The sequence below is a fragment of the Pristiophorus japonicus genome, chromosome 5 (genome assembly GCF_044704955.1).
Source record: "Pristiophorus japonicus isolate sPriJap1 chromosome 5, sPriJap1.hap1, whole genome shotgun sequence".
NCBI classification, from domain to species: domain Eukaryota; kingdom Metazoa; phylum Chordata; class Chondrichthyes; family Pristiophoridae; genus Pristiophorus; species Pristiophorus japonicus.
Window position 1 is genome coordinate 159,329,002 of NC_091981.1, and position 24,426 is coordinate 159,353,427.

The 24,426-nt window shown below is 44.2% G+C and overlaps 1 protein-coding gene across 2 annotated transcripts in view; it reads right to left on the minus strand.

Moving 5' to 3' along the window:
- Positions 1-24,426, minus strand: part of umad1 (UBAP1-MVB12-associated (UMA) domain containing 1) — a 259,202-nt gene that overhangs the window by 208,145 nt on the left and 26,631 nt on the right. For both annotated transcript variants that reach the window (XM_070881032.1, XM_070881033.1), the window contains exon 2: positions 19,208-19,312. In XM_070881032.1, coding sequence (XP_070737133.1) covers positions 19,208-19,298 — 91 coding nt within the window. In that variant the 5' untranslated portion in view covers positions 19,299-19,312. The remainder of the gene's footprint in view (positions 1-19,207; positions 19,313-24,426) is intronic.

Sequence of the window (24,426 nt, forward strand, 5' to 3'; positions counted from 1 at the left end):
GTTGGACCTGACCTCGGCCTACATGACGCAGGAGTTGGAGGAATCTTCGAAAGGCCTCACCTGCGTCAACACGCACAAGGGTCTGTTCATCTATAACAGATGCCCATTAGGAATTCGGTCGGCCGCGGCAATCTTCCACGGAACATGGAGAGTCTGCTAAAGTCGGTTCCTTGCACCGTGATTTTCCAGGACGACATACTGGTTACAGGTCGGGATACCATTTGACCACTTGAAGAATCTGGAAAAGGTTTAGTCGGTTGGATCGCGTGGGGCTCAATTTGAAACACTCGGTGTGTTTTCCTGGCGCCGGAGGTTGAGTTCTTGGGAAGAAGAATCGCAGCAAACGGCATCAGACTCACCGACGCCAAGACGGAGGCCATCAAGAACGCGCCAAGACCACAGAACGTGACGGGAGTTATCGTCATTCCTGGGACTCCTTAACTATTTCGGTAATTTCCTACCTGGGTTAAGCACCTTGCTAGAACCCCTACATGTGCTACTGCGCAAGGGAGACGACTGGGTATGGGGGAATTCACAAGAGGCTGCTTTTGAGAAAGCCAAAAATCTGTTGTGTTCAAACAAACTGCTTGTCCTGTATAACCCGTGTAAATGATTAGGGCTAGCTAGCGATGCGTCGTCTTACGGGGTCGGATGTGTGTTACAACAGACTAACGAATCGGGGATTTTGCAACCGGTCGCTTATGCATCCAGGAGTTTGCCCAAGGCCGAAAGGGCTAACAGCATGATTGAAAGAGAGGCTCTGGCATGCGTTTACGGGGTAAATAAAACGCACCAGTACTTGTTTGGCCTCAAGTTTGAGTTTGAAACTGACCACAAGCCGCTCATATCGCTGTTCTCCGAGAGCAAAGGGATTAACACCAACGCCTTTGCCCACATCCAAAGATGGGCGCTCACACTGTCGGCATACAACAATGTAATCCGCCACAGACCGGGCACAGAGAACTGCGCTGATGCTCTCAGTCGGCTACCATTGCCCACCACCGGGGTGGAAATGGCATAGCCTGCGGACTTACTCATGGTCATGGAGGCATTTGAAAATGAAAAGTCACCCGTTACGGCTCACAAGATCAGGACCTGGACCGGCCAGGATCCATTGCTAACAAAGCTTGAAATACGTGTCGGAAGGCTCCCTGCAGACCAGACTGTCCAGAGTACTGCTCAGCTACCGCACCAGACCCCACTCACTCACCGGGGATCCCACAGCCAAGCTACTCATGAAAAAGGTGCTCAAAACAAGGCTCTCTCTTGTCCACCCTGATCTCCATGATCACGTGGAGGGCAGGCAGCATCAAACAAAGTATGTACCATGATCGTGCAAATTTGCCACACGATAATGAGGTCAATGACCCTGTGCTTGTACTCAATTATGGTCCCAAATGGCCCGCTGGCACGGTCATAGCCAAAGAGGGGAGTAGGGTGTTTCAGGTCAATTTGGCCAATGGACTAACGTGCAGAAACATTTGGACCAAATCAAATAGCGGTTTACCAACTGCTATGAACAACCCGAAGAAGACACCACCAACTATGACCCTCCAACACACACAACACACACAAAGTGGCAACCGACATCATGGTTGACCACGAAGCCGAACTCACCATGCCCAGCAGCCCAGTGAAGAACTAACCAACTCACCCACACCCGCATTTGTACCGAGACGATCGACAAGGGAGCGAAAAGCACCAGATCGTCTCACCCTGTAAATAAGTGTACTATTAACTTTACGAGGGAGTGATGTTATGTATTTAACCCTTTACAACCTGTATTGCACCACCACCAGAGGGCCTACCTGTTGGGAGTCCCAAGGGATCTCAGCATCCCTTGGGAGCACTGTAAATAAGCAGGTCACCACGAGGTACCTGCACTCTGGAGTCTTATTAAAGGAGCTAAGGTCACACTTGCTCACTGTTCACAGTACTCAGATTCATCCTTTATTATGAGTGTATCAGAAACCATCCAGGACAAAGCAGCCCGCTTGATCAGCACACCATCCACCACCTTAAACATTCACTCCCTCTATCACCGATGTACCGTGGCTGCAGTGTGTACTATCTACAAACTGCACTGCAGCAGCTTGCCAAAGCTTCTTTGGCAACACCTCCAAAACCAGTGACCTCTACCACCTAGAAGGACAAGGGAAACAGACGCATGGGAATATCACCATCTCCACGTTCCCCTCCAATCCTGGCTTAGAAACGTAGAAAATAGGTGCAGGAGCAGGCCATTTGGCCCTTCAAGCCTGCAACACCATTCAATATCATGGCTGATCATGCAACTTCAGGACCCCATTCCTGCCTTCTCTCCATACCCCCTGATCCCTTTAGCCGCAAGGGCCATATCTAACTCCCTTTTGAATATATCAAACGAACTGGACCCAACAACTTTCTGTGGTAGAGAATTCCATAGGTTCACAATTCTCGGTGAAAAAGTTTCTCCTCATCTCGGTCCTAGATGGCTTACTCCTTATCCTTAGACTGTGACTCCTGGTTCTGGACTTCCCAACATCGGGAACATTCTTCCTGCATCTAACCTGTCCAATCCCGTCAGAATTTTATATGCTTCTATGAGATCCCTCCGATTCTTCTAAATTTCAGTGACTATAAGCCTAGTCGATCCAGTCTTTCTTCATATGTCAATCCTGCCACCCCGGGAATCAGTCTGGTGAACCTTCGCTGCACTCCCTCAATAGCAAGAATGTCCTTCCTCAGATTAGGAGACCAAAACTGCACAAAATACTCAAGGTGTGGTCTCACCAAGGCCCTATACAACTGCAGCAAGACCTCCCTCTCGCTATGAAGGCCAACATGCAATTTGCTTTCTTTACTGCCTGCTGTGCCTGCATGCCTACTTTCAATGACTGATGTACCATGACACCCAGGTCTCGTTGCACCTCTCCTTTTACTAATCTGTCACCATTCAGATAATAATCTGCCTTCCTGTTTTTGCCACCAAAGTGGATAACCTCACACTTATCCACATTATACTGCATCTGCCATGCATTTGCCCACTCACCTAACCTGTCCAAGTCACCCTGCAGCCTCTTAGCATCCTCCTCACAGCTCACACTGCCACCCAGCTTAGTGGCATCTGCAAACTTGGAGATATTACATTCAATTCCTTCGTCTAAAATCATTAATATATATTGTAAATAGCTGGGGTCCCAGCACTGAACCTTGAGGTACCCCACTCGTCACTGCCTGCCATTCTGAAAAGGACCCGTTTATTCCCACTCTTTGCTTCCTGTTTGCCAACAGTTCTCTATCCACGTCAATACATTACCCCCAATCCCATGTGCCTTAATTTTGCACACTAATCTCTTGTGTGGGACCTTGTCAAAAACCTTTTGAAAGTCCAAATACACCACATCCACTGGTTCTCCCTTATCCACTCTACTAGTTACATCCTCAAAATATTCTAGAAGATTTGTCAAGCATGATTTCCCTTTCATAAATCCATGCCGACTCTGACCGATCCTGTCACTGCTTTCCAAATGCACTACTATTACATCTTTAATAAATTGATTCCAGCATTTTTCCCACTACCGATGTCAGGCTAACCGGTCTATAATTCCCTGTTTTCTCTCTCCCTCCTTTTTTAAAAAGTGGGGTTACATTAGCTACCCTCCAATCCATAGGAACTGATCCAGAGTCCATGGAATGTTGGAAAATGACCACCAATGCATCTACTATTTCTAGGGCCACTTCCTTAAGTATTCTGGGATGCAGGCTATCAGGCCCTGGGGATTTATCGACCTTCAATCCCATCAATTTCCCCAACACCATTTCCTGACTAATAAGGATTTCCCTCAGTTCCTCCTTCTCGCTGGACCCTCGGTCCCCTAATATTTTCGGGAGGTTATTTGTGTCTTCCTTAGTGAAGACAGAACCAAAGTATTTGTTCAATTGGTCTGCCATTTCCTTGTTCCCCATTATGAATTCACCTGATTCTGACTGCAAGGAACCTACATTTGTCTTCACTAATCTTTTTCTCTTCACATATCTCGAGAAGCTTTTTCAATCAGTTATTATGTTCCCTGCAAGCATACTCTCACTCCAATTTCCCCCTCCTAATTAAGCCCTTAGACCTCCTCTGCTGAATTCTAAATTTCTCCCAGTCCTCAGGTTTGCTGCTTTTTCTGGCCAATTTATATGCCTCTTTCTTGGATTTAACACGATCCTTAATTTCCCTTGTCAACCACGGTTGAGTCAACTTCCCCGTTTTATTTTTACACCAGACAGGCATAAAAGTATATCGCCGTTTCCTCATAGTCGCTGGGTCAAAATCCTGGAACACCTTCACTAACAGCACTGTGGGAGTACCTTCACTACACAGACATAGACTACACAGCCCAAAAAGACAGGGCACCAGCATCTTCTCAAGAGCAATTAGGGATGGGCAATAAATGTTGGCCTTGCCAGCGATACCCACAACCCATGAACGAATAAATAAAATAAATATTTTCACGGTACTAGTTCAGCATCAGTGCTAAACGGTTACACCCCAGGCTAAACTTTTGCAGTGTAAATTGGTGTTAAGCCTGATACACTCAAGACTGCACTCCTTGGACTTGAAGCAAACATGAGGGCCATATCACCAAAAATGAGGAGATTCTCAGTACAGTGACTGAGGAAGAAAAGAGGATATTTCAGTGAGAAACTGAAACTTGGATAGGGATAAAAGAGAAGAGAATTCTTAAAGGAGATGCACGAGGGGTGGAACCAGGTGAGGTGCTCGAAGGAGGAGAGAAAAAAAAAAATAGGAAGAAAATGTTTCTATCACTAAAATGGTCAGAGTTTTTTTTAAATTGAAGTGCAGTATAACATTTCATAAAACCGTTCAACTAACTGCAGTTTCTCCAGGCAGGCAGTTATAAAAATAATTCCCTTCGCTAAGAAATAACAAAATTAATTTCATTCAACTGCTAAACTGGTCAACAAAGCCATACACAATAGTACACTTTGTAAACCAAGAACCACATATTCTGTTTCTTTTTATTGTTGTTGGAAGTTTTGTGTATTTTTGAAAGTAATTTTTTTTAGCAAGTTCTTCCACAAGAGCAATCACAAGATATAACTGCAAAACAACCATAACAACTTGTATTTATATCACACCTTTAACGTAGTAAAACGTCCCAAGGTGCTTCTGGGAAGTATTAGGAGACAAAAAATTTGAGACCGAGCCACAAATAGAGAATTTAGGGCAGGTGTCCAAAAGCTTGGTCAAAGAGGTTGGTTTTAAGGAGCATCTTAAAGGAGGAAAGAGAGATAGAGAGGCGGAGAGGTTTAGGCAGGGAATTCCAGAAGGCACAGCCACCAATGGTTGAACGATTATAATCAGGGATGCTCCAGAGGGCAGAAGTAGAGGAGCGCAGATATCTCGGTGGGGGCTGGAGGAGATTCCAGAGATAGGGAGGGGCGAGACCATGGAGGGATTTGAAAATAAGGATGAGAATTTTGAAATCGAGGCATTGCTTAACCAGGAGCTAATGTAGGTCAGTGAGCACAGGGGTGATGGGTGAGTAGGACTTGGTGCAAATTAGTACACGGGCAGCCATCTACATCAGGTAAAATGTGGGAGGCCAGCCAGGAGTGCGTTGGAATAGTCAAGTCTAGAGGTAACAAAGGCATGGATGAGGGTTTCATCAACGGATAAGCTGAGGGAAGGGTGGAGACAGGAAATGTTAGAGGTGGAAATATGTGGTCTTAGTTATGCTACGGATATGTGGTCGACAGCTCATTTCAGGGCCAAATATGACACCAAGGTTGCGAACAGTGTGGTTCAGCCTCAAACACAAGTTGGGGAGAGGGATGGAGCCAGTGGCTAGGGAACAGAGTTTGTGGCAGGGACTGAAAACAATGGCTCCAGTCTTCCCAATATTTAATTTGAGAAAATTTCTACTCATCCAGAACTGGATATCAGACAAGCAGTCTGACAATTTAGAGACCGTGGAGGGGTCGAAAGAAGTGGTAGTGAGGTAGAGCTGGGTGTCATCAGCATTCATGTGAAAATTGACGCTGTGATTTCGGATTATGTCGCCAAGGGGCAACATGTAGATGAGAAATAGGAGGGGGCCAAGGATTGATCATTGGGGGACACCAGAGGTAATGATGCGGGTGCGGGAAGAGCAGCTGGCTACGATTAGATAGATAAGAATGGAACCAGGTGAGTGCAGTCCCACCCAGCTGGACGACGGTGGAGAGGCGTTGGAGAAGGATGAAGTGGTCAACCGTGTCAAAGGCTGCAGACAAGTGAAGGGGGATGAGGAGGGATAGTTTGCCTTTGTCACAGTCACAAAGGATGTCATTTGTGAGTTTGATGTGAGCCGTTTCAGTACTGTGGCAGGGGCGGAAACCTAATTGGAGGAATTCAAACATGGAGTTTGAAAACCCCACAGTTTATTTCATTTAATTCTAAAGTCTTATCTATAATAACCCGAATAGAAAACAACTGCAACAAATGTTATGTTACTTCATACTACAGGTATAGGTGTATATCTATATACAGATATTTTAATATGCTAATGTACTACTTGTTCAGGAGCAAAATTCAAAGCCGTCCCCAAAATGGAGAAAGGTGTTACTCATTGAGGTTAGTCCCAATTAAAAATTTTCAAAGTTAGGAGTTACTGTTAAACTGTGGCAAGCATTGCTTAGCCCCTACATGTGCTCCATTTTCTCCCATCCTAAAACATGGGTAATGGTAACAAATAATATGGAATAAAAGCAGGTAAATTGAATTGAGGTACAGATGAGTCATGATCTATTTGAATGGTGGAAAATAAAAGGCTCAGGATCCTGCCAGTATTTGACCATCTGACTCAGAGAAGAGTTCTCAGCCAACTGAGCCACTTGACCTCACCTCAAAACTGAACTGCAATTTTTAGTTCATTAAGATTACTATTCTTAAACAGCAAAATTGCAATTGTATTGAATCGTGCACATATTGATTGAGGTTTTGCGCTTGTGTGCTCGCCAGTCTGTGATTTTCCTATCAAAATGAATGGGGGAAAAAAATTGCTGGTTGGCAAGCACACAAGCGGAAGTCCCCAGCTAATCTGTTCCACGTTTTATGGCAGATATAGTTAGATAATTGCGACAAGGAGGAGCACCAAACTAAGGAACAATGTACAAAAATTCTGTTCAATGTTTTACTATTTAAGTGTAATTATCAAACAAATATTGAAATGTAGAGAAATGCAAATAGAAAATATACATAAACAAACCACGGTCTGTAATAAGAAAGAAAACTAAAGAACTCTACAGTTAATATTGTATTAGACTGTTGGATTCAGAATGAAAGGATTAACAGTTCAAATTTCCAGTCTCAATCTGACTTGCGTGTTCTCACTTACCAACCTTTCACCAGGTACGTACAGGCTGTTATTGCAGCTTAATGCTGAAAAGGGGCAAATATATAGATAACTTTTCCCCAATTAAAGAATAAAAGATGATATTAATTCAGTGTGGATACTTCAATGACTACAATGGAACTGAGTGCCAGGCGCTGCGTATAATGGGCGGCCGATCTGATGCCGTCTGTTTTGCACCACTGCCCGAGACGAATATCGAGGCTTTCATTTTGCAGATGCAGACATATTCCTGTAATATATTGTTTTCTTTGATGTCAGAGTAGACACATTTTTAAAATGAATGATTCTATGATTCAAATAACAGAGAATGATACAGCACAGAAAGCTCTTTGGTAGAGCTATCCAATTAGTTCCACTCCCCTGCTCCTTTCCCATACCCCTGTACATTTTTTTCACCTTCAAGTATTTATCTGATTCCTTTTTGAAAGTTACTATTGAATCTGCTTCCACCACACTTTCAGGCAGTGCATTTCAGATCACAACAACTTGCTGTGTATATTTTTTTTCCCCTCATGTCACCTCTAGTTCTTTTGCCAATCACCTTAAATCTGTGTCCTCTGGTTACTGACCCTTCTGCCACTGGAAGCAGTTTCAGAATAAGAGAGTATATAGTTCAGTGTGGATACTTCAATGACTACAATGGAACTGAATATCAGACGCTGTGTATAATGGGCAGCCGATCCACTACCACCCATTTTGAACACCTCCATCAAATCTTTTCTTAGCCTTCTCTGTTCGAAGGAGAACAACCACAGGTTCTCTAGTCTCTCCACAAAACTTAAGTCCCTCCACAAAACTTAAGTCCCTCATCCCTGGTACCATTCTACAACAACAACAACTTGTATTTATATAGCACCTTTAATGTAGTGAAACGTCCCAAGGCGCTTCACAGGAGTATAATGAGATAAAACAATTTGCCACCGAGCCACATAAGTAGAAATTACTGCAGGTGACCAAAAGCTTGGTCAAAGAGGTAGGTTTAAGGAGTGCCTTGAAGGAAGAAAGAGAAGTTGAAAGGTTTGGAGGTTTAGGCAGGGAATTCCAGAGCTTGGGGCCTGGGCAACAGAAGGCACGACCACCAATGGTTGAATGATTATAATCAGGGATGCTCAAGAGGGCAGAATTAGAGGAGCACAGGTTGTGGGGCTGGAGGAAATTTCAGAGATAGGAAGGGGGGAGGCCATGGAGGGATTTGAAAATAATGATGAGAATTTTGAAATCGAGGCATTGCTTAACCGGAAGCCAATGTAAGTCAGCGAGCACAGGGGTGATGGGTGGACGGGACTTGGTCGGCGAGTTAGGACATGGGCAGCAGAGTTTTGGATCACCTCTATTTATGTAGGATAGAATGTAGGAGGCCAGGAGTGCATTGGAATAGTCAAGTCATCATCATCATCATCATAGGCAGTGCGTCGAAATGGAGGAGGACTTGCTTCCACTCTTAACATGAGTTCTTAGGTCCAATACAAGAACCACAGGCTTTGTCACATGTGGAGCAGATAGTCGTCGAGGGAAGGGGTGGGTGGGACTGGTTTGTCGCACGCTCTTTCCACTGCCTGCGCTCGTTTTCTGCATGCTCTCGGTGCTCAGAGGCTCGAGGTGCTCAGCGCCCTCCCGGATGCACTTCCTCCACTTAGGACGGTCTCTGGCCAGGGATTCCCAGGTGTCAGTGGGGATGTTGCGCTTTATCAGGGTGTCCTTGTAACGTTTCCGCTGCCCACCTTTGGCTCATTTGCCGTGAAGGAGTTCCGAGTAGAGCGCTTGCTTTGGGAGTCTTGTGTCAGGCATGCGAACAATGTGGCCTGTGCAGTGGAGCTGATCAAATGTGGTCAATGCTTCAATGCTGGCCTGGCCGAGGACGCTGATGTTGGTGCGTCCGTCCTCCCAGGGGATTTGTTGGATCTTGCGGATACCACCAATGATGTCTCCGCAAGATCCTACAATAGTTAAGTCAAGAGATAACAAAGAGGGCTTCAGCAGCAGCTGAGCTAAGGCAAGGGCGGGGACGGGCGATGTTACGCAGGTGGAAATAGACGGTCTTAGTTATGCCGTGGATGTGTGTTCGAAAGCACATTTCAAGGTCAAATAGGACACCAAGGTTGCAAACAGTCTGTTTCAGCCTCATACAGAAGTTGGGGAGAGGGATGGAATCAGTGGCTAGGGAACGGAGTTTGTGGCTGGGACTGAAAACAATGGCTTCTGTCTTCCCAATATTCAATGGGAGAACATTTCTGTTCATCCAGAACTGAATATCAGACAAGTAGTGACCATGGAGGGGTCGAGAGAACCGGCATTGAGGTAGAGCTGGGTGTTATCAGCATACATGTGGAAACTGATGCTGTGTTTTCGGATGATGTCACCAAGGGGCAACATGTAGGAGGGGACCAAGTATAGATCCTTGGGGGACACCAGAGGTAACGATGTGGGAGCGGGAAGAGAAGCCCTTTGCAGGTGATTGTTTGGCTACGGTTAGATAGGTAAGAATGGAACCAGGCAAGTGCAGTCCCACCCAGCTGGATGACATGGAGAGGCATTGGTGAAGGATAGTGTAATGTATGGACGTGAGAGTATGCTCATAGGTTTGTAGAGCTGTTGAGTTGGGAGTGACTCAATAAAACCCAGCCAATTGGGTTCGGGGGATCCACGATGAGGCAGGTGGTTGTGAGCATGGTGGGTGAACTAGTAATGTGCAGTGTGATTGTTAAACCTTTTGCTAATAAACCAACTAGTTCTAAATAGCAATGTGTTGCTTTGAATTCTTAAGCAAAGAACCTTTAAAGCAAATACATTACAAAATGGAGACGAAGATGGGATTTCTTCATGAAGAAACTGTTGGTAGATCCTTAGAGGAAGTGTGGCCCGGCAGGCTAGGGGAAGGAAGGGAAGAGGCAGTGGCGGTCGAATGGATGGTCTCAATCTTAGAGATAAAGAAGTCTATGAGCTCCTCACATTTATTGTTGGAAGTGAGGGTGGAGACTGGGGAAAGGGGTTTTAAAAAGGCAGCTTGCAGTGGAGAATAGAAGCTGGGGTTTATCTTTACATTCCAAAATGAGTCAGGAATAGTGAGTGATTTTGGCAGATGCGAGCAGGACCCGATAATGGTTTATGTTGTCCAGCCATATCTGGCGATGAATGGCTAAACCAGTTGTCCGCCATATCCGTTCAAGACTGCGTCCCTTGGACTTAAGGAGCGAAGATCAGGGCTGTACCAGTGGAACGGCCAGGGTGAGAAAGAGTAATTGTTTTAACAAGGACTAAGGCATCAAAGGTCGTGGTGAGCGTATGATTGAGCAGATCGGTAACTGCAGAAATGTCAAGGTGAATGGAGGGCCAAAGGCTGGACAGATGGGAATTCATAAGTGCAGTTGTAAGAGAGTTGGAAGAGAGTTTTTTTTCCAGGGGTGGGAATAGGGTTATAGAAGGGTGGAAAGAGGATGTGGGTGGAGAGCGATACGAGGAAGTGGTCAGAGATGGCCTTGTCTGCAATTTATATGATGGGAGTTGCGAGGCTCCTTATGGGTTGGTGAATGTACATTGGGGGGGGGGGGGGGGGAAGAGATTAACAGAGGAAAAGAGGCTAGTGAACTCAGAGGATAGAGAGCATGATGATTTGAGATGGAGGTTGAAATCACCGAGGATGAGAAGTCATTCGGTACAGAGGCAGAGGGAGGAAAGTAGGGAAGAAATATCGGTAATAATATTTTTATGATACTTGGGTGGGCAGTAGAGAATGAGAATTTTAAATGAGAAGTGAGAGGGGTGGAATAGGGTGAGATGCTCAAAAGAGGAGAAAGTGCTGGAGCAGTAGGGGGACAGATCAAGGTGTGATTTGCCGATGAGAGCCACACCGCAGGGGAACCATGAGCAGTTATAGAAAGTGCAACTGTTTTCATTAAACATAGAAAAGTATTCAGGAAATTATAGTTCATTATGTTTTTAAACATTCAACTCTATCATTTCTAAAATTCTTTTTTATTCTGCAGATCTTAAATGAACAAGAAACATTTTATTTTTCAAAATACAGGGTACTTGGAAAGTTCTTTTGTAGTAAATCATGAATACAAAGGGTTGGATTTTGGGCTGATTTGCACCCCATTTAGCGCCTCGGCAGGGCGCAAAAATGATTTTTTGGGCGTGAAACGAGGTGCACAAGATTTTGCGCCAGGGCAGAACTTAAGTCAATGATTTTGCGGCACACTAAAACTTACCGCCCCACCGCTTTTTTGACCGTTGGGATGACGAAAATTGTCATACATCGCTGCCCTAGCGTTCTAGGCAGTACTTTCGAGCATTTCGCCTGATTTAGCATCTGCCCGCGAACTCGCCCAGTAAAATCAGACGGACTCAGAGTGCACCAGGCGTCAACGGCGCCAAGTTAAAAGCAAAGGAGAAAGTCTCAGTTGTGAGTGATTAAAAGGAATGGGAGAAGAATGCTGCGTTACTGCATACTTTTGATTGTGAAGTTTGAGAGTTTCTAGTTTGTTTTATAAAGGACATTTTAAAAGATGGGGCCATGCTAGGTCGGGAGTCAGTAATTCTGGCTGCTATTGCCATATGGCTTCAAATTGGAAGACGGCTTATTGTTGATCATTTGCAACATAATCGAAGAGGCCACAGACGTATGGGAAGGAGGCCTTACCCCCCACGAGTTTACAGGGAACATCACTCATACCTGCAGCTGAGGAACAGTGCGTTAGAAGGCTGCGCTTCCAAAAAGAGGTGGTCACAGAGATATGCCACCTCCTACAGGCAGATCTACAGCCTAACAGCAGCAACAAGACTGTACTGCCCATCGAGGTGAAGGTGACTGTGGCACTTGCCTTCTATGCCTCCGGCTCCTTTCAGGCATCAACGGGGGACATATGCTCCATCTCGCAGCACGCTATACATTGCTGCATTGGCCAGGTGACTAATGCACTGTATGCACGCAGAATGAACTTCATAAACTTCCCAATGACCAGGGAGACCCAAAATGAGAGGGCTATGGGTTTTGGACGATTTGCTGGCTTCCCCAAGGTTCAGGGTGCCCTTGACTGTATGCATATCGCCCTGCAAGCACCTTTACAGAATGGTGAGGTTTTCCGAAACCAAAAGGGATTCCACTCCATGAACGTACAGATCGTCTGCGACATACTCAGCGTATCATGGCAATCAATGCCCAATATCCAGGGAGCATCCATGATGTTTTCATCTTGCATGAGAGCAGTGTCTCATGCATGTTCCAGCATCAACCACAAGGCCAGAGCTGGATGCTCGGGGACATCGCCACCTGGAACCCTCAGACAGAAGCCGAGCATCGCTATAATGAGAGCCATGCAGCCACATGCAACATCGTCGAACAGACAATTGGATTGCTCAAGCAGTGCTTCTGATGCTTGGACCACTCTGGAGGCTGCCTGCAATACTCCCCTCAACAGGTATCGGAGTTCATTGTGTTGTGCTGCATACTACACAACTTGGCCATCATGAGGGGACAGGAACTGCCAATGGGGATTGCAGGACCACCTCAGGAGAAAGGGGAGGTGGAGGAGGAGGAAGACAAGCCTGATGAGGAACCCATGCCGCCACCATCTCAACCACAGGGGAGGCATCGTGGAGATTTCCCCGCTGCAAGCCTTATGTCGGCAGCTCATAATTGAATGCTTTGCTTGAAGAGTGAACGGCACGTTTGAGTGTTGCCTGGCCATTCTATCCCACCATGTTGACTATTCCCCCTCTTATTCTGCAAATAAGACACTTCACAGAAATGGTTATGGTAAAGAAAAAATTTATTGAACATTGTAAACTTTGTAACCTTCAACGTGAGACTTAAATAAAATGAGCTGCATCCAGCAGTGTGATAATTCAACAACATCAGAACATAATCTAGTGATACTGTAACATAGTAATACTGTAACATAAAACATACAATGCATTCAGCATCAACAACATAATCCAGTCATACTGTAACAATATATTGTATCATGATAATGTTACATAAAACATACAATGCATCCAGCATCAACAAGATAATGCAACAACATCATATCCTGCCCCACTATTTTTTTCCCCAGTCTTTTGCTCCCCCCCCCACCCCCTTCTCTATATCACTCTCCCTTGTCTGCTGCTCCTACTCAAAGTGGCACCAAGATGGTGTACAGTAAGGCTGCGCTGCCAGAGCGCTGCTGTGTTGGGGGGGGGGGGGGGGAAAGAGACAATGGAGACGCCGTCTGGGGATGCACTGGACCAGCTCGTGGTGTGGAAGGCCCCAGTTTCTGATTGGCTAGCCTCTTCAACGACATCGCCAGTCGCAGGTGGTTTGGGTGACAACCGTCACTGATGCTTGGTTGGCAACTGAGTGGGGGGTGATGGAATGCGGTCATCCAGAGGAATTACACCACCTCCCATATCCCTGGAGCCACTCAGTCGCTGACAAGGCTGGTCCCTAGCAACCGGAGCACCTTGCTAGCCTGTTTCGGAACAGTTACTTCCCTGTGTGACAGTGGGGAACGCAGAGAGTATGGCGGCAGGCATGGACTGCATCACCTGTCCAAGCTGAAACAGAGCTTGTGCCTGTGATGTGCCATATTCTGCAAGGGTTCACGCCACGCTCTCCAGGACTCCACTGACACTGCTGGAGGCCACCAACCTTGTGTGGGAACTGATGGCCTCGCTGGTATCACGGCTCACACTGATAATCTGTGACCTTACTTCCGTAATGGTCGCTTTCAGATTGTTAGTGCTCGCAGGATTCCTACCCAAGACACCAAGGAACTGAGGGCTGATCTGGATGCTCTCCCTGGACATTCCCACCATGTCCAGTTCCACATCTGTCTGTCTGTCAGCAGACCAACTTTGCCGACTCACCCTCCAGAGAGATGGCCTGTGAGATTCAATCCCAGCACTGCATTGCTGCACACCACTGGCCCAGGAGCCTTGGATTCCATGAACCCCGAGAACGTCACATCGTCCTCAGAGGAGCTGAGTACCGGTGGTGGAACAGGGGTTGATTGATGTGCGCCGGAGTCGGCTCAATCGGTATCCTCCTCTGCCTTCTTCTCCAGATGATGGCCTGACGTGGCGTGGTCCCTTGAGGGATGCTGCACCTGTGACTGGTCATCTGGAAGTAGAAAGCAACAGACAAGTGGTTAGCAGCAGGGGAGGGGGGGGGGGGGGGGCGGGGTGACATGAGGAAGGTCGTATAGCACAGGCTCATTTGAAGGACCACTGCTACTCCATTATATCTAATCCAGAGACACTGCAGAATATTGCCCCAATCCAGAGGCACTGCAGGACATTGCCCCAACCCTAGTCCAGAGGCACTGCAGGACATTGCCCCAACCTATCCCAGGGAGTGTGCAGGACATTGCCCCAGCCCTCGTCCAGAGGCACTGCAGAGCATTGCCCCAACCTATCCCAGGGAGTGTGCAGGACTTACTCTCAGTATCCGAGCGGGGGGCAGCGCCCCCCAGTGGCAGCTGCCCAACCAGTGATGCCGATGAGGCCTGCTACTCTCGCCTCGATGGCAGGGTCTGAGGCGGACCGCCGCCTGTCCGCACCTGCTCGCAGCGATTGAGACTTCTTTGCTTGCAAAGATGAAAATGGGAATGGTTACAAGAGGGTCCATCTGCTTTTGTGCCACAGATAGCAACCAAAGCACTTATACCATACTGTCTGAATGTAATACAATCCTCTGTTTAATAGCTTTGGAAGTTGCACATGGTTCATCAGGAGAACATTGAAGTGGGGAGTCATCTTATGAAATCTCAGAAAACTCTCTTAAAAATGTGTAAAGATCATTCATGGCAAATAGGGTGCCAAACTAAGCCTACCAATGCGTCATGCATTTTAGGAGGCAACCCACAGAGTACTGAGGGGCACCAACAGCAGGAGAACAAAGTGTCTCAGATGTATCCTTGACATAATGAAGGAGTGCATGAATGAAAATGGTACTCACTCTGACGACCCAGGTAAGATTGTTAAATTTCTTTCAGCACTATGTGCCCGTCCTGATCACAGTGCCCGCGGCAGAGACCTCCTCAGCCATCTCCCTCCAAATCCTTTTAAATATGGATGGCAGTGGTCTAGAACCACCCCAAAGGTGCAACTCCTGCCATCTTCTTTGCACAGCCCCCACTAGAGCTTCATTAGCCTCGGGGCTGAATCGCCTGGCACGCTGTCTGGAATCATCCTCCATCATCAAAATCCAAATGTAAAATGGCTGATTCAGCCCCGGTTGTACTGCACATGCACGTGCAGGTAGTGGCCTCACCCTGCATTAGCATTTGCGACAGGAGACCAGACCAGAAGTGTGGGAAGAGAAAAAAAACATTGTGCATGTGCAGAACGGCAGATTGCGTCAGCGTTGGAACTTTCGGCTCCAGCGCACAAAGTCTGTGGTGCAACGCCAAAGTCAACGCTAACGTTTCTCATAAACTTTCATTCGCCGAAAGTTCCTTGCTCTGGCGCTAACGTTAATCTGGCGCTAAATTTTTCGCTCCGCCGCGAATTGCGCACGAAACGGGTGAAAATGCAAAAAACCAAAAATCCAGCCCTTAATCTTTTACTTTATAATTTTGACCAACAAGTCAACCTTGCTTTGTTGGTAGGACTTTTGTCTTTGAGTTACAAAGTAACGGATTCAATCCTCATGTGACTGAAGTACATAAGCTAGTTTGACACTTTAATGTAATGCCATCAGAGATTACGTCTTTCAGGTGAAATGTTAAACTGGATGCCTCCCTGACTGGGTCGTGTGGACATTGAGGATACTATAATCGCAATTTGAAGAGCAGCAGGGAGACATTCTGGCTAACACTTCGTCCTCAATCATCACCACCAAAACTGGTCATTCGTCTAATTACTGTGTGTTGCTATATAGTAAATGGCTCCTGAGTTTACCTACATAGAAACAGTGATTGCATTTCAAAATACTTCATTAAATGCAAGATGCTTTGGGACATCCTGAAAGACATGATAGACAATAGTTAAATGCAACTACTTTTTTCTTGAATGTATTGGGATACAACAATTTAAAAGCTGTTCATAAGGATCTGCTGCATTATCTAATCAGTACAGGTCTGGGACTGCGGACATGGTCAGAACAAAAACGAATACATATTAAAGGCATATCTTCATCAATCCCTGTAAAACTATCTGACAGCAACATTAATTCGTGTAGGAATTTGTACTGGCTGTTACATCAAGTTAAACCTGAGAGTTATACACAAGGTTTTTAATGTCATCCAACAGCCACTGAAAATAAATTATTTGAACTTTGCATCATTTACCTAATCATACCCTTCACCAAAAATAGATATGCATCCTGTAAATGTTGGGACAATACCCTAGTTTTTAAGTATTGGTTGATTGCAAGTATGTATAGCAGAAGAGAGGCATTTTATAACATTCATTTTTTTTCAGTGAGGAATATCCTCCATCAGTTTTTTGATGTGAACGAGAACTCATTTTCTCTTATGATTAATTTTGGTAGGTAGAATGAGGAGGGGCAATATAAACTAAATGGCACAATTTTAAGTAGTGTGCAGGAACAGAGATCTGGATGTGTACTTGCACAATTTTTTGAAGGAGGCAGGACAAGTTAAGAAGGTTATTAAAAAGGAATATGGTATTCTTGGCTTTATAAATAGAGGGATAGAGTACAAAAGCAAGGAAGGATGTCAAGGTCTTGGAGAGCGTACAGAGGACGTTTACCAGAATGATACCAGGGATGAGGTACTTCGGTTATGCGGAGAGATTGGAAAAGCTGAGGTTGTCCTCCTAAGAGCAGACCTAATAGAGGTATTCAAAATTATGAGGAGTTTTGATAGAGCAACTAGGGAGAAATTGTTTCCTCTGGCAAGTAGGTCGCTAACCAGAGGTCATAGATTTAAAATAATTGGCAAAAGAACTAAAGGGGAAAAGAGGAGAATTTTTTTCACACGGAGTTGTTAAGATCTGTAATGCACTGCCTTAAAGGGTGATGGAATCAGATTCCATAGGAACTTTCAAAAGGCAATTGGACATGTAATTGAAGAGAACTAATTTGCAGGGTTATGGGTTAAAAGCTGGGATGTGGGACTAAATTGGAGAGCTCTTTCAAAGAGCCGGCACAGGCATGGCAGGCCAAATGGCCTCCTTTTCGACTGCAAGAGTCTATGATGCTCTAATTCCTAAATGTATTCAATTTGAATTGGTATACAACATAATATAGTAGATGTCAAATATAAAAAAGGTACAACAAAAAATTCAGATCCTGAAAAAAAAGCTTGCATCTAGCGATGTTGGATAATAAAGTTGATATGAAAGTTAGAACATTCATCCGTAATACCTTCCCCAGAAAAAACAGAAATTACAAACCCACACTTTTAAAAATTTTGTTCAGCTAACATCTTTCTCCGTTGTTCCTTTTCCCTTTTTTCTATGTAATGCCACTTGCTCACCAAATTTCCAGCATAATGGTTCATATCACAAACTTTTTTTTGCACATTACCAATTCTATTGCTTCTGGATTCCCACTGCCTCTCTACAAATGGGTGCTGGTTCACTAAGACCCCCCAAGCCAACTAGTGTCTACTTTGAAACATCTTCTCATCTAGCAAAGTTGCAGATTGATTCTATTTCAGAACTCTAAATTATATGAAGCCAAACTATGTAATGAGGATGTCCAGGGTCATTAGACATATGTCTGGACTACTGTTACATACACCTTTTATTAACCAGCTCAGAAGAGCACAAGTAGTGTACTATTGCTACTGAGTGACAGGATATAACTATATTAAGTGTAATGCCGTTTACAAAATGAAGACACATTTTGAAAGTATCTAATTATTGTACTGAATGGACGTATAAATGTGGAGATTTACTGTAGTTTAACAAAATAAGTCTTGCAATTTTAATCCCCAAATGTGATTATTATTTTATGCTTTTGTAGACCACACACCATTCGCAGCGAAGAGAAAGGACTGGAAAGCTGTTTTCAGTCCTCTTCTAATACCATTCTATAGGTTAGCCTCAAGGAATGTCACTTATACTTTGCAGAAGTTTTGACATAACTAACTTGTGGTGGTTATGTTGTACCAAAACCTCCAGTCAGAAGTATGCTACGGGCCGAATTTTCGGGTTTCGGGTTTTTTTGGCAAAAACGGTAGCGATACGTGAAACTTACCGTTTTTACTACGCTACCGTTTTTAGACCAAACTTTTGGGTTTTACATCGGGAGCGTTGCACGAGGATCCGCGGCGCAAAAACACTAGTTTCGCCAAATTTAGTTCGGGGCGGGAGCACTGCAAGAGAGATCTTGGGATGGGGGAGGAGGAAAAATTGCAAAAAACATTCACAAAACTCTTAACTAGCAATTTGGTGAAAAATAATTTTAAAATAAAAACTTTAACTTACCTTTTTTGCAGGTTTTCATACTTACCGCTGCTGGCAAGGCTGTACCAACAGGTTTGACCTGTCGATATTTTGGGCGCGGCGCACGGGTCGGGAGAGTGCCGAAAGTACTCCAGTAACACAATCCACGTCGTTACATGTCGGCGCACCTATCCCCAACGATACTTGAAAGCGCCGCCGCAATCAGATATCCGAGGACCCTGCCCAGAGGGTCAAATCGCGGCGAAAACCCGGTCACAAATCTGACGAAAATCTGGCCCTTAGTGCTTTAGTGTCATCTCCCAGAACTTGACAATAAAGTCTCAGAAATGAGGATTAGGCAATAATTCAGTTTAAAGTAGATTAAGATAGTTCATCTTTTATTTAATGCACTCTGCTTGCGAAGAGACTGGGTAGAACTTTAAGATTACATCTAACCGCAAAAAAGATAAATCGTTGTTACTTACCTAAAATAACAAATCCATCTACCTCCTCCTCTGGTGTTGTGCCTTTCTTGGATGACTCAGTGTTCTTCCGAATTCCAAAATAATTCAGCATTTCACTTTGCAAGGCTGAAAGACAAATTCTTAAACTTTGAACTGAAAGACAGGTATTACTTTTAATAATTTATGTAGATATAAGTCTAAATAACAACTTTTTTTCCTGACACAATAGAATCACTACAAATTTAGAGAGGATCACAATGACCATATCAGTTTAACAACATAGGCCACTATTGACCTCTTTAAGACTACTTTTTGCTCCTGCTATGCTACAGGCATTGTAGCCTTGAGGAAGAGTTCATAGAGTGTATCAACCAGGGAGCAGGCTATTTTAGTTCTGGTACTGAGTAATGAGACAGGATTAATAAATGATCTCCTAGTAAAGGATCCTCTGGGAAAGAGTGATCACAGCATGGTTGAATTTCAAATTCAGTTGGAGGGTGAGAAAGTTGGATCTCAAACCAGTGTCCCAAGCTTAAATAAAAGAGACTACAAAGGTATAAAGACAGAGTTGGCTAAAGTGGACTGGGAAAATAGATGAACATGTAAGACGGTTGATGAGCAGCGGCGGACATTTAAGGAGATATTTGATAACTCTCAACAAAAATATATTCCAATGAGAAGGAAAGACTAAGAGAAGGGATAACCATCCGTGGCTAACTAAGGAAATAAAGGTTGGTATCAAATTGAAAACAATGGCATACAAAGTGGCCAATTAGTGAAAGGCCAGAGGATTGGGAAACTTTTAAAAACCAGCAAAGAACTAAAACAAAAAGAGGGGGAAGATAGATTATGAAAGTAAACTAGCACGAAATATAAAAACAGATAGTTTCTACAGGTATATAAAAAGGAAGAGAGTGGCTAAAGTAAATGTTGGTCCCTTAGAGGATGAGACTGAGGAATGGAGGGAGGAACTTAAAACAATCACTGTCACTAAAGAAGAAGTACTCAGTAAAATAATGGGACTAAAGGTGGACAAGTCCCCTGGACCTGATGGCTTGCATCCTAGGGTCTTAAAAGAAGTGGCTGCAGAGATAGTGGATGCATTGGTTGTAATCTACCAAAATTCCTTGGATTCTGGGGAGATCCCAGTGGATTGGAAAACCGCAAATGCAACACCCCTATTTAAAAAAGGAGGCAGACAGAAAGCAGGAAACTATTGGCCAGTTAGCCTAACATCGGTCATTGGGAAAATGCTGGAGTCTATTATTAAGGAAGCAGTAGCAAGACATTTAGTCAAAGCATAATTTAGTCAAGCAAAGTCAGTATGGTTTTATAAAAGAGAAAATCATGTTTGGCAAATTTTCTGTAGTTCTTTGAGGATGTCACGAGCAGGGTGGATAAGGGGGAACCAGTGGATGTGGTGTATTTGGTTTTCCAGAAGGCATTCGATAAGGTGCCACATAAAAGGTTACTACACATGATGAAAGTTCACGTGATTGGGGTAATATATTAGCATGGATAGAGGATTGGCTAACTAACAGAAAACAGAGAGTTGGGATAAATGGGTCACTTTGCGGTTGGTAAACAGTGACTAGTGGGGTGCCGCAGGGATCAGTGCTGGGGCCTCAACTATTTACAATCTATATTAATGACTTGGATGAAGGGACTGAGTGTAATATAGCCAAGTTTACTGATAATACAAAGCAAATTGTGAGGAGGACGCAACAAATCTGCAAAGGGATACAGATAGGCTCAATGAGTGGGCAAAAATTTGGCAGATGGAGTATAATGTGGGAAAGTGTGAGGTTATCCACTTTGGCAGAAAAAATAAAAAAGCTAATTATTTAAATGGAGAAATATTGCAAAACACTGCAGTACAGAGGGACCTGGGGGTTCTTGTGCATGAAACACAAAAGGTTAGTAAGCAGGTACAGCAAGTAATCAGGAAGGCAAATGGAATGTTGGCCTTTATTGCAAGGGGGATGGAGTATCAAAGTAGAGAAGTCCTGCTGCAACTATACAGGGTATTGGTGAGGCCACATCTAGACTACTGCGTACTGTTTTGGTCTCCTTATTTGAGGAGAATTATACTTACATTGGAGGCAGTTCAGAGAAGGTTCACTAGGTTGATTCCTGAGACGAAGGGGTTGACTTATGAAGAAAGGTTGAGCAGGTTGGGCCTGTACTCATTGGAGTTCAGAAGAATAAGAAGTGATCTTATTGAGACATACAAGATAATGAAGGGGCTCGACAGTAGGTGCAAAGAGGATGTTTCCACTCATGGGGGAATCTAGGGGACATAGTTTTTGATCGCCCATATAAAACTGAGATGACGTGGAATTTCTTCCCTCTTGAATATATCAAACGACTGGGTACCATTAGCGCAAAGCTAAAATGGCTGAGATCTCATCTTTGAAAAGATGTTATGTGTTAAGTTTCTGTTATATAGGCTACGATTATATCAGTATAGTATACATTCTGCAATGACTCTTCGGTCCAGAGGACATTTCTCCTACTCTGCTTTCTCCCGTTTTACCTCAGCAGCTGTTTCTAATTGCAATATAGAGGATACCTTATTATATGCAACACTCACAGGATGTCTATGAAGTTTTATAGATGCATTTGCTGGCTGCTTTATGGATAATTTCATATGTGTCAGAGTATAATAAAAATCACTTGGGTAAATAATTTACCCAATATTTGTAAGCTTCAAGCTGTGCCTGTTGAGTCACTGCAGCAATTATATTCCATGTTGTTCTAGGCCTCCAAATCACCTACAATATTCAACTAGCAATTTAAATTCCACAGATGATATTTCCATAGTCCCTGTTGACTGAATCCATACTTTTCTGTAGTGTATTTGATTTTCTGTTTCTGTAGTTATTGCTAGTCTACATTTTGTTAGGGTGCCAGGGAAAGGTGCTGAATTAACAGATTCTCAAATGAACTTTTTTTTTTAAATATTCGTTCTGAATGGTGACAGATTAGGAAAAGGGGAGGTGCAACGAGACCTGGGTGTCATGGAACATCAGTCATTGAAGGTTGGCATGCAGGTACAGCAGGCGGTTAAGAAAGCAAATGGCATGTTGGCCTTCATAGCAAGGGGATTTGAGTACAGGGGCAGGGAGGTGTTGCTACAGTTGTACAGGGCCTTGGTGAGGCCACACCTGGAGTATTGTGTACAGTTTTGGTCTCCTAACTTGAGGAAGGACATTCTTGCTATTGAGGGAGTGCAGCGAAGGTTCACCAGACTGATTCCCGGGATGGCGGGACTGACCCATCAAGAAAGACTGGATCAACTGAGCTTGTATTCACTGGAGTTCAGAAGAATGAGAGGGGACCTCATAGAAACGTTTAAAATTCTGATGGGTTCAGACAGGTTAGATGCAGGAAGAATGTTCCCAATGTTGGGGAAGTCCAGAACCAGGGGTCACAGTCTAAGGATAAGGGGTAAGCCATTTAGGACCGAGATTAGGAGAAACTTCTTCACCCAGAGAGTGGTGAACCTGTGGAATTCTCTACCACAGAAAGTTGTTGAGGCCAATTCACTAAATATATTCAAAAAGGAGTTAGATGTAGTCCTTACTACTAGGGGGATCAAGGGGTATGGCGAGAAAGCAGGAATGGGGTACTGAAGTGGCATGTTCAGCCATGAACTCATTGAATGGCGTTGCAGGCTAGAAGGGCCGAATGGCCTACTCCTGCACCTATTTTCTATGTTCACAGGATGTGGGCATTGCTGGCAAGGCCAGCATTTATTGTCCATCCCCCAGTGCCCTCAAGAAGGTGGTGGTTAGCTGCCTTCTTGAACCGCTGCAGTCCGTGTGGTGATATTTCTTTAAGCAGTTTGGTACAACTGGCTTTTTCCAGAGGGCAGTTAAGAATCACCTTGTAAGTGACAATATATCCTGAAATTTCTTTATGGACCATCTTTGGTCAGCCAGAAATTTCAGAGAGTTTTACTTCTGCTTATTCAGCTTCCTTAGACAATTAAGTTAATTTGGGACAGTCTGTGGCAGCAAAAACTCTACATTGTTGGCTAGAAGACATGGGCTCAATTCAATACTTTCTATTCACTCCACTTCCTTTCCCCAAAACATTTTTCATTCTACTGACAACCTCTGATTGTGCAAGTATCTTACGTTCAGAAGGTAATTTTAATTCAGTTGTTACAATAGAAAAAACAACACTGATCATATACTTTTACAGGTCAAGCAACTTTAATCAAATCACAGTACTCTCGGGTGTATTGTGGGTAGAGTAACAGCCTTGATATATAGACAGACAGATGAGTGTGTGTTCTGGGAAAATTGGCTAAACTTCTAGCAATAGAGCTATTTTATCAAGGCAGCTATCTTCACTGTGACCACATTAAATATTCCATCCTCTGCTTCACTTCATTGTTCCTCAATAAAAGGATTATTTAGTTGTTTTTGAAAAAAAATCTTGTAAAAACACATGACAAATAGGATACTGTATGAGGTAAAAGGAAGGTTGTTTTCGCTCTGTGTTGTTTCATAACTCAGAAAAAAAGGCACTCCTGAGTTAGGACAGCCCTCTTTCAGAAAAAACATGTTTGCTTTATTACCACGACCACTACACTAGTAAATCAGGCTGCATGTCTGACTGGTCACCAACAGTGAAAGTATGGCTAGGCTAATGAACCAGCAAGCACATTCACACACACTCATGGCAGTTTGCTTTGTACTTTTCTTCTGCTCAGCTGGCTTTTTAAAAACAACTTCCTAGAACCTCTCCTAATGGCTCGGCAAATTCAGGCAGTAGCTGCAGCATACACCCTCGGAAGGCTCCAACTTCGATCACTGGTCTGTACTGAGTTAGCTGATCTCAGTCAGGACTGCAGTGTGGGCAGTAGCATTCTAGTTTCGGGACAGAAAAACGTAACACAGTTTTTCTGCTCTTCAACTCGATTCAGAAAATCCGATAGAAGCACATGTATGTGGATATTAACTGAAGGCGGCATCAGTTGTGATAACCGTTGCAGTCAAATAACTTGCCAACTTGCCAAAAAAGGAGACAGACAAAAAGCAGGAAACTATAGACCTAACATCTGTGGTTAGGAAAATGTTGGAGTCCATTATTAAAGAAGCAGTAGCAGGACATTTGGAAAAGCAAAATTTGGTTAGGCAGAGTCAGCATGGATTTATGAAGGGGAAGCATGTTTGACAAATTTGCTAGAATTCTTTGAGGATGTAACGAACAGGGTGGATAAAGGGGAA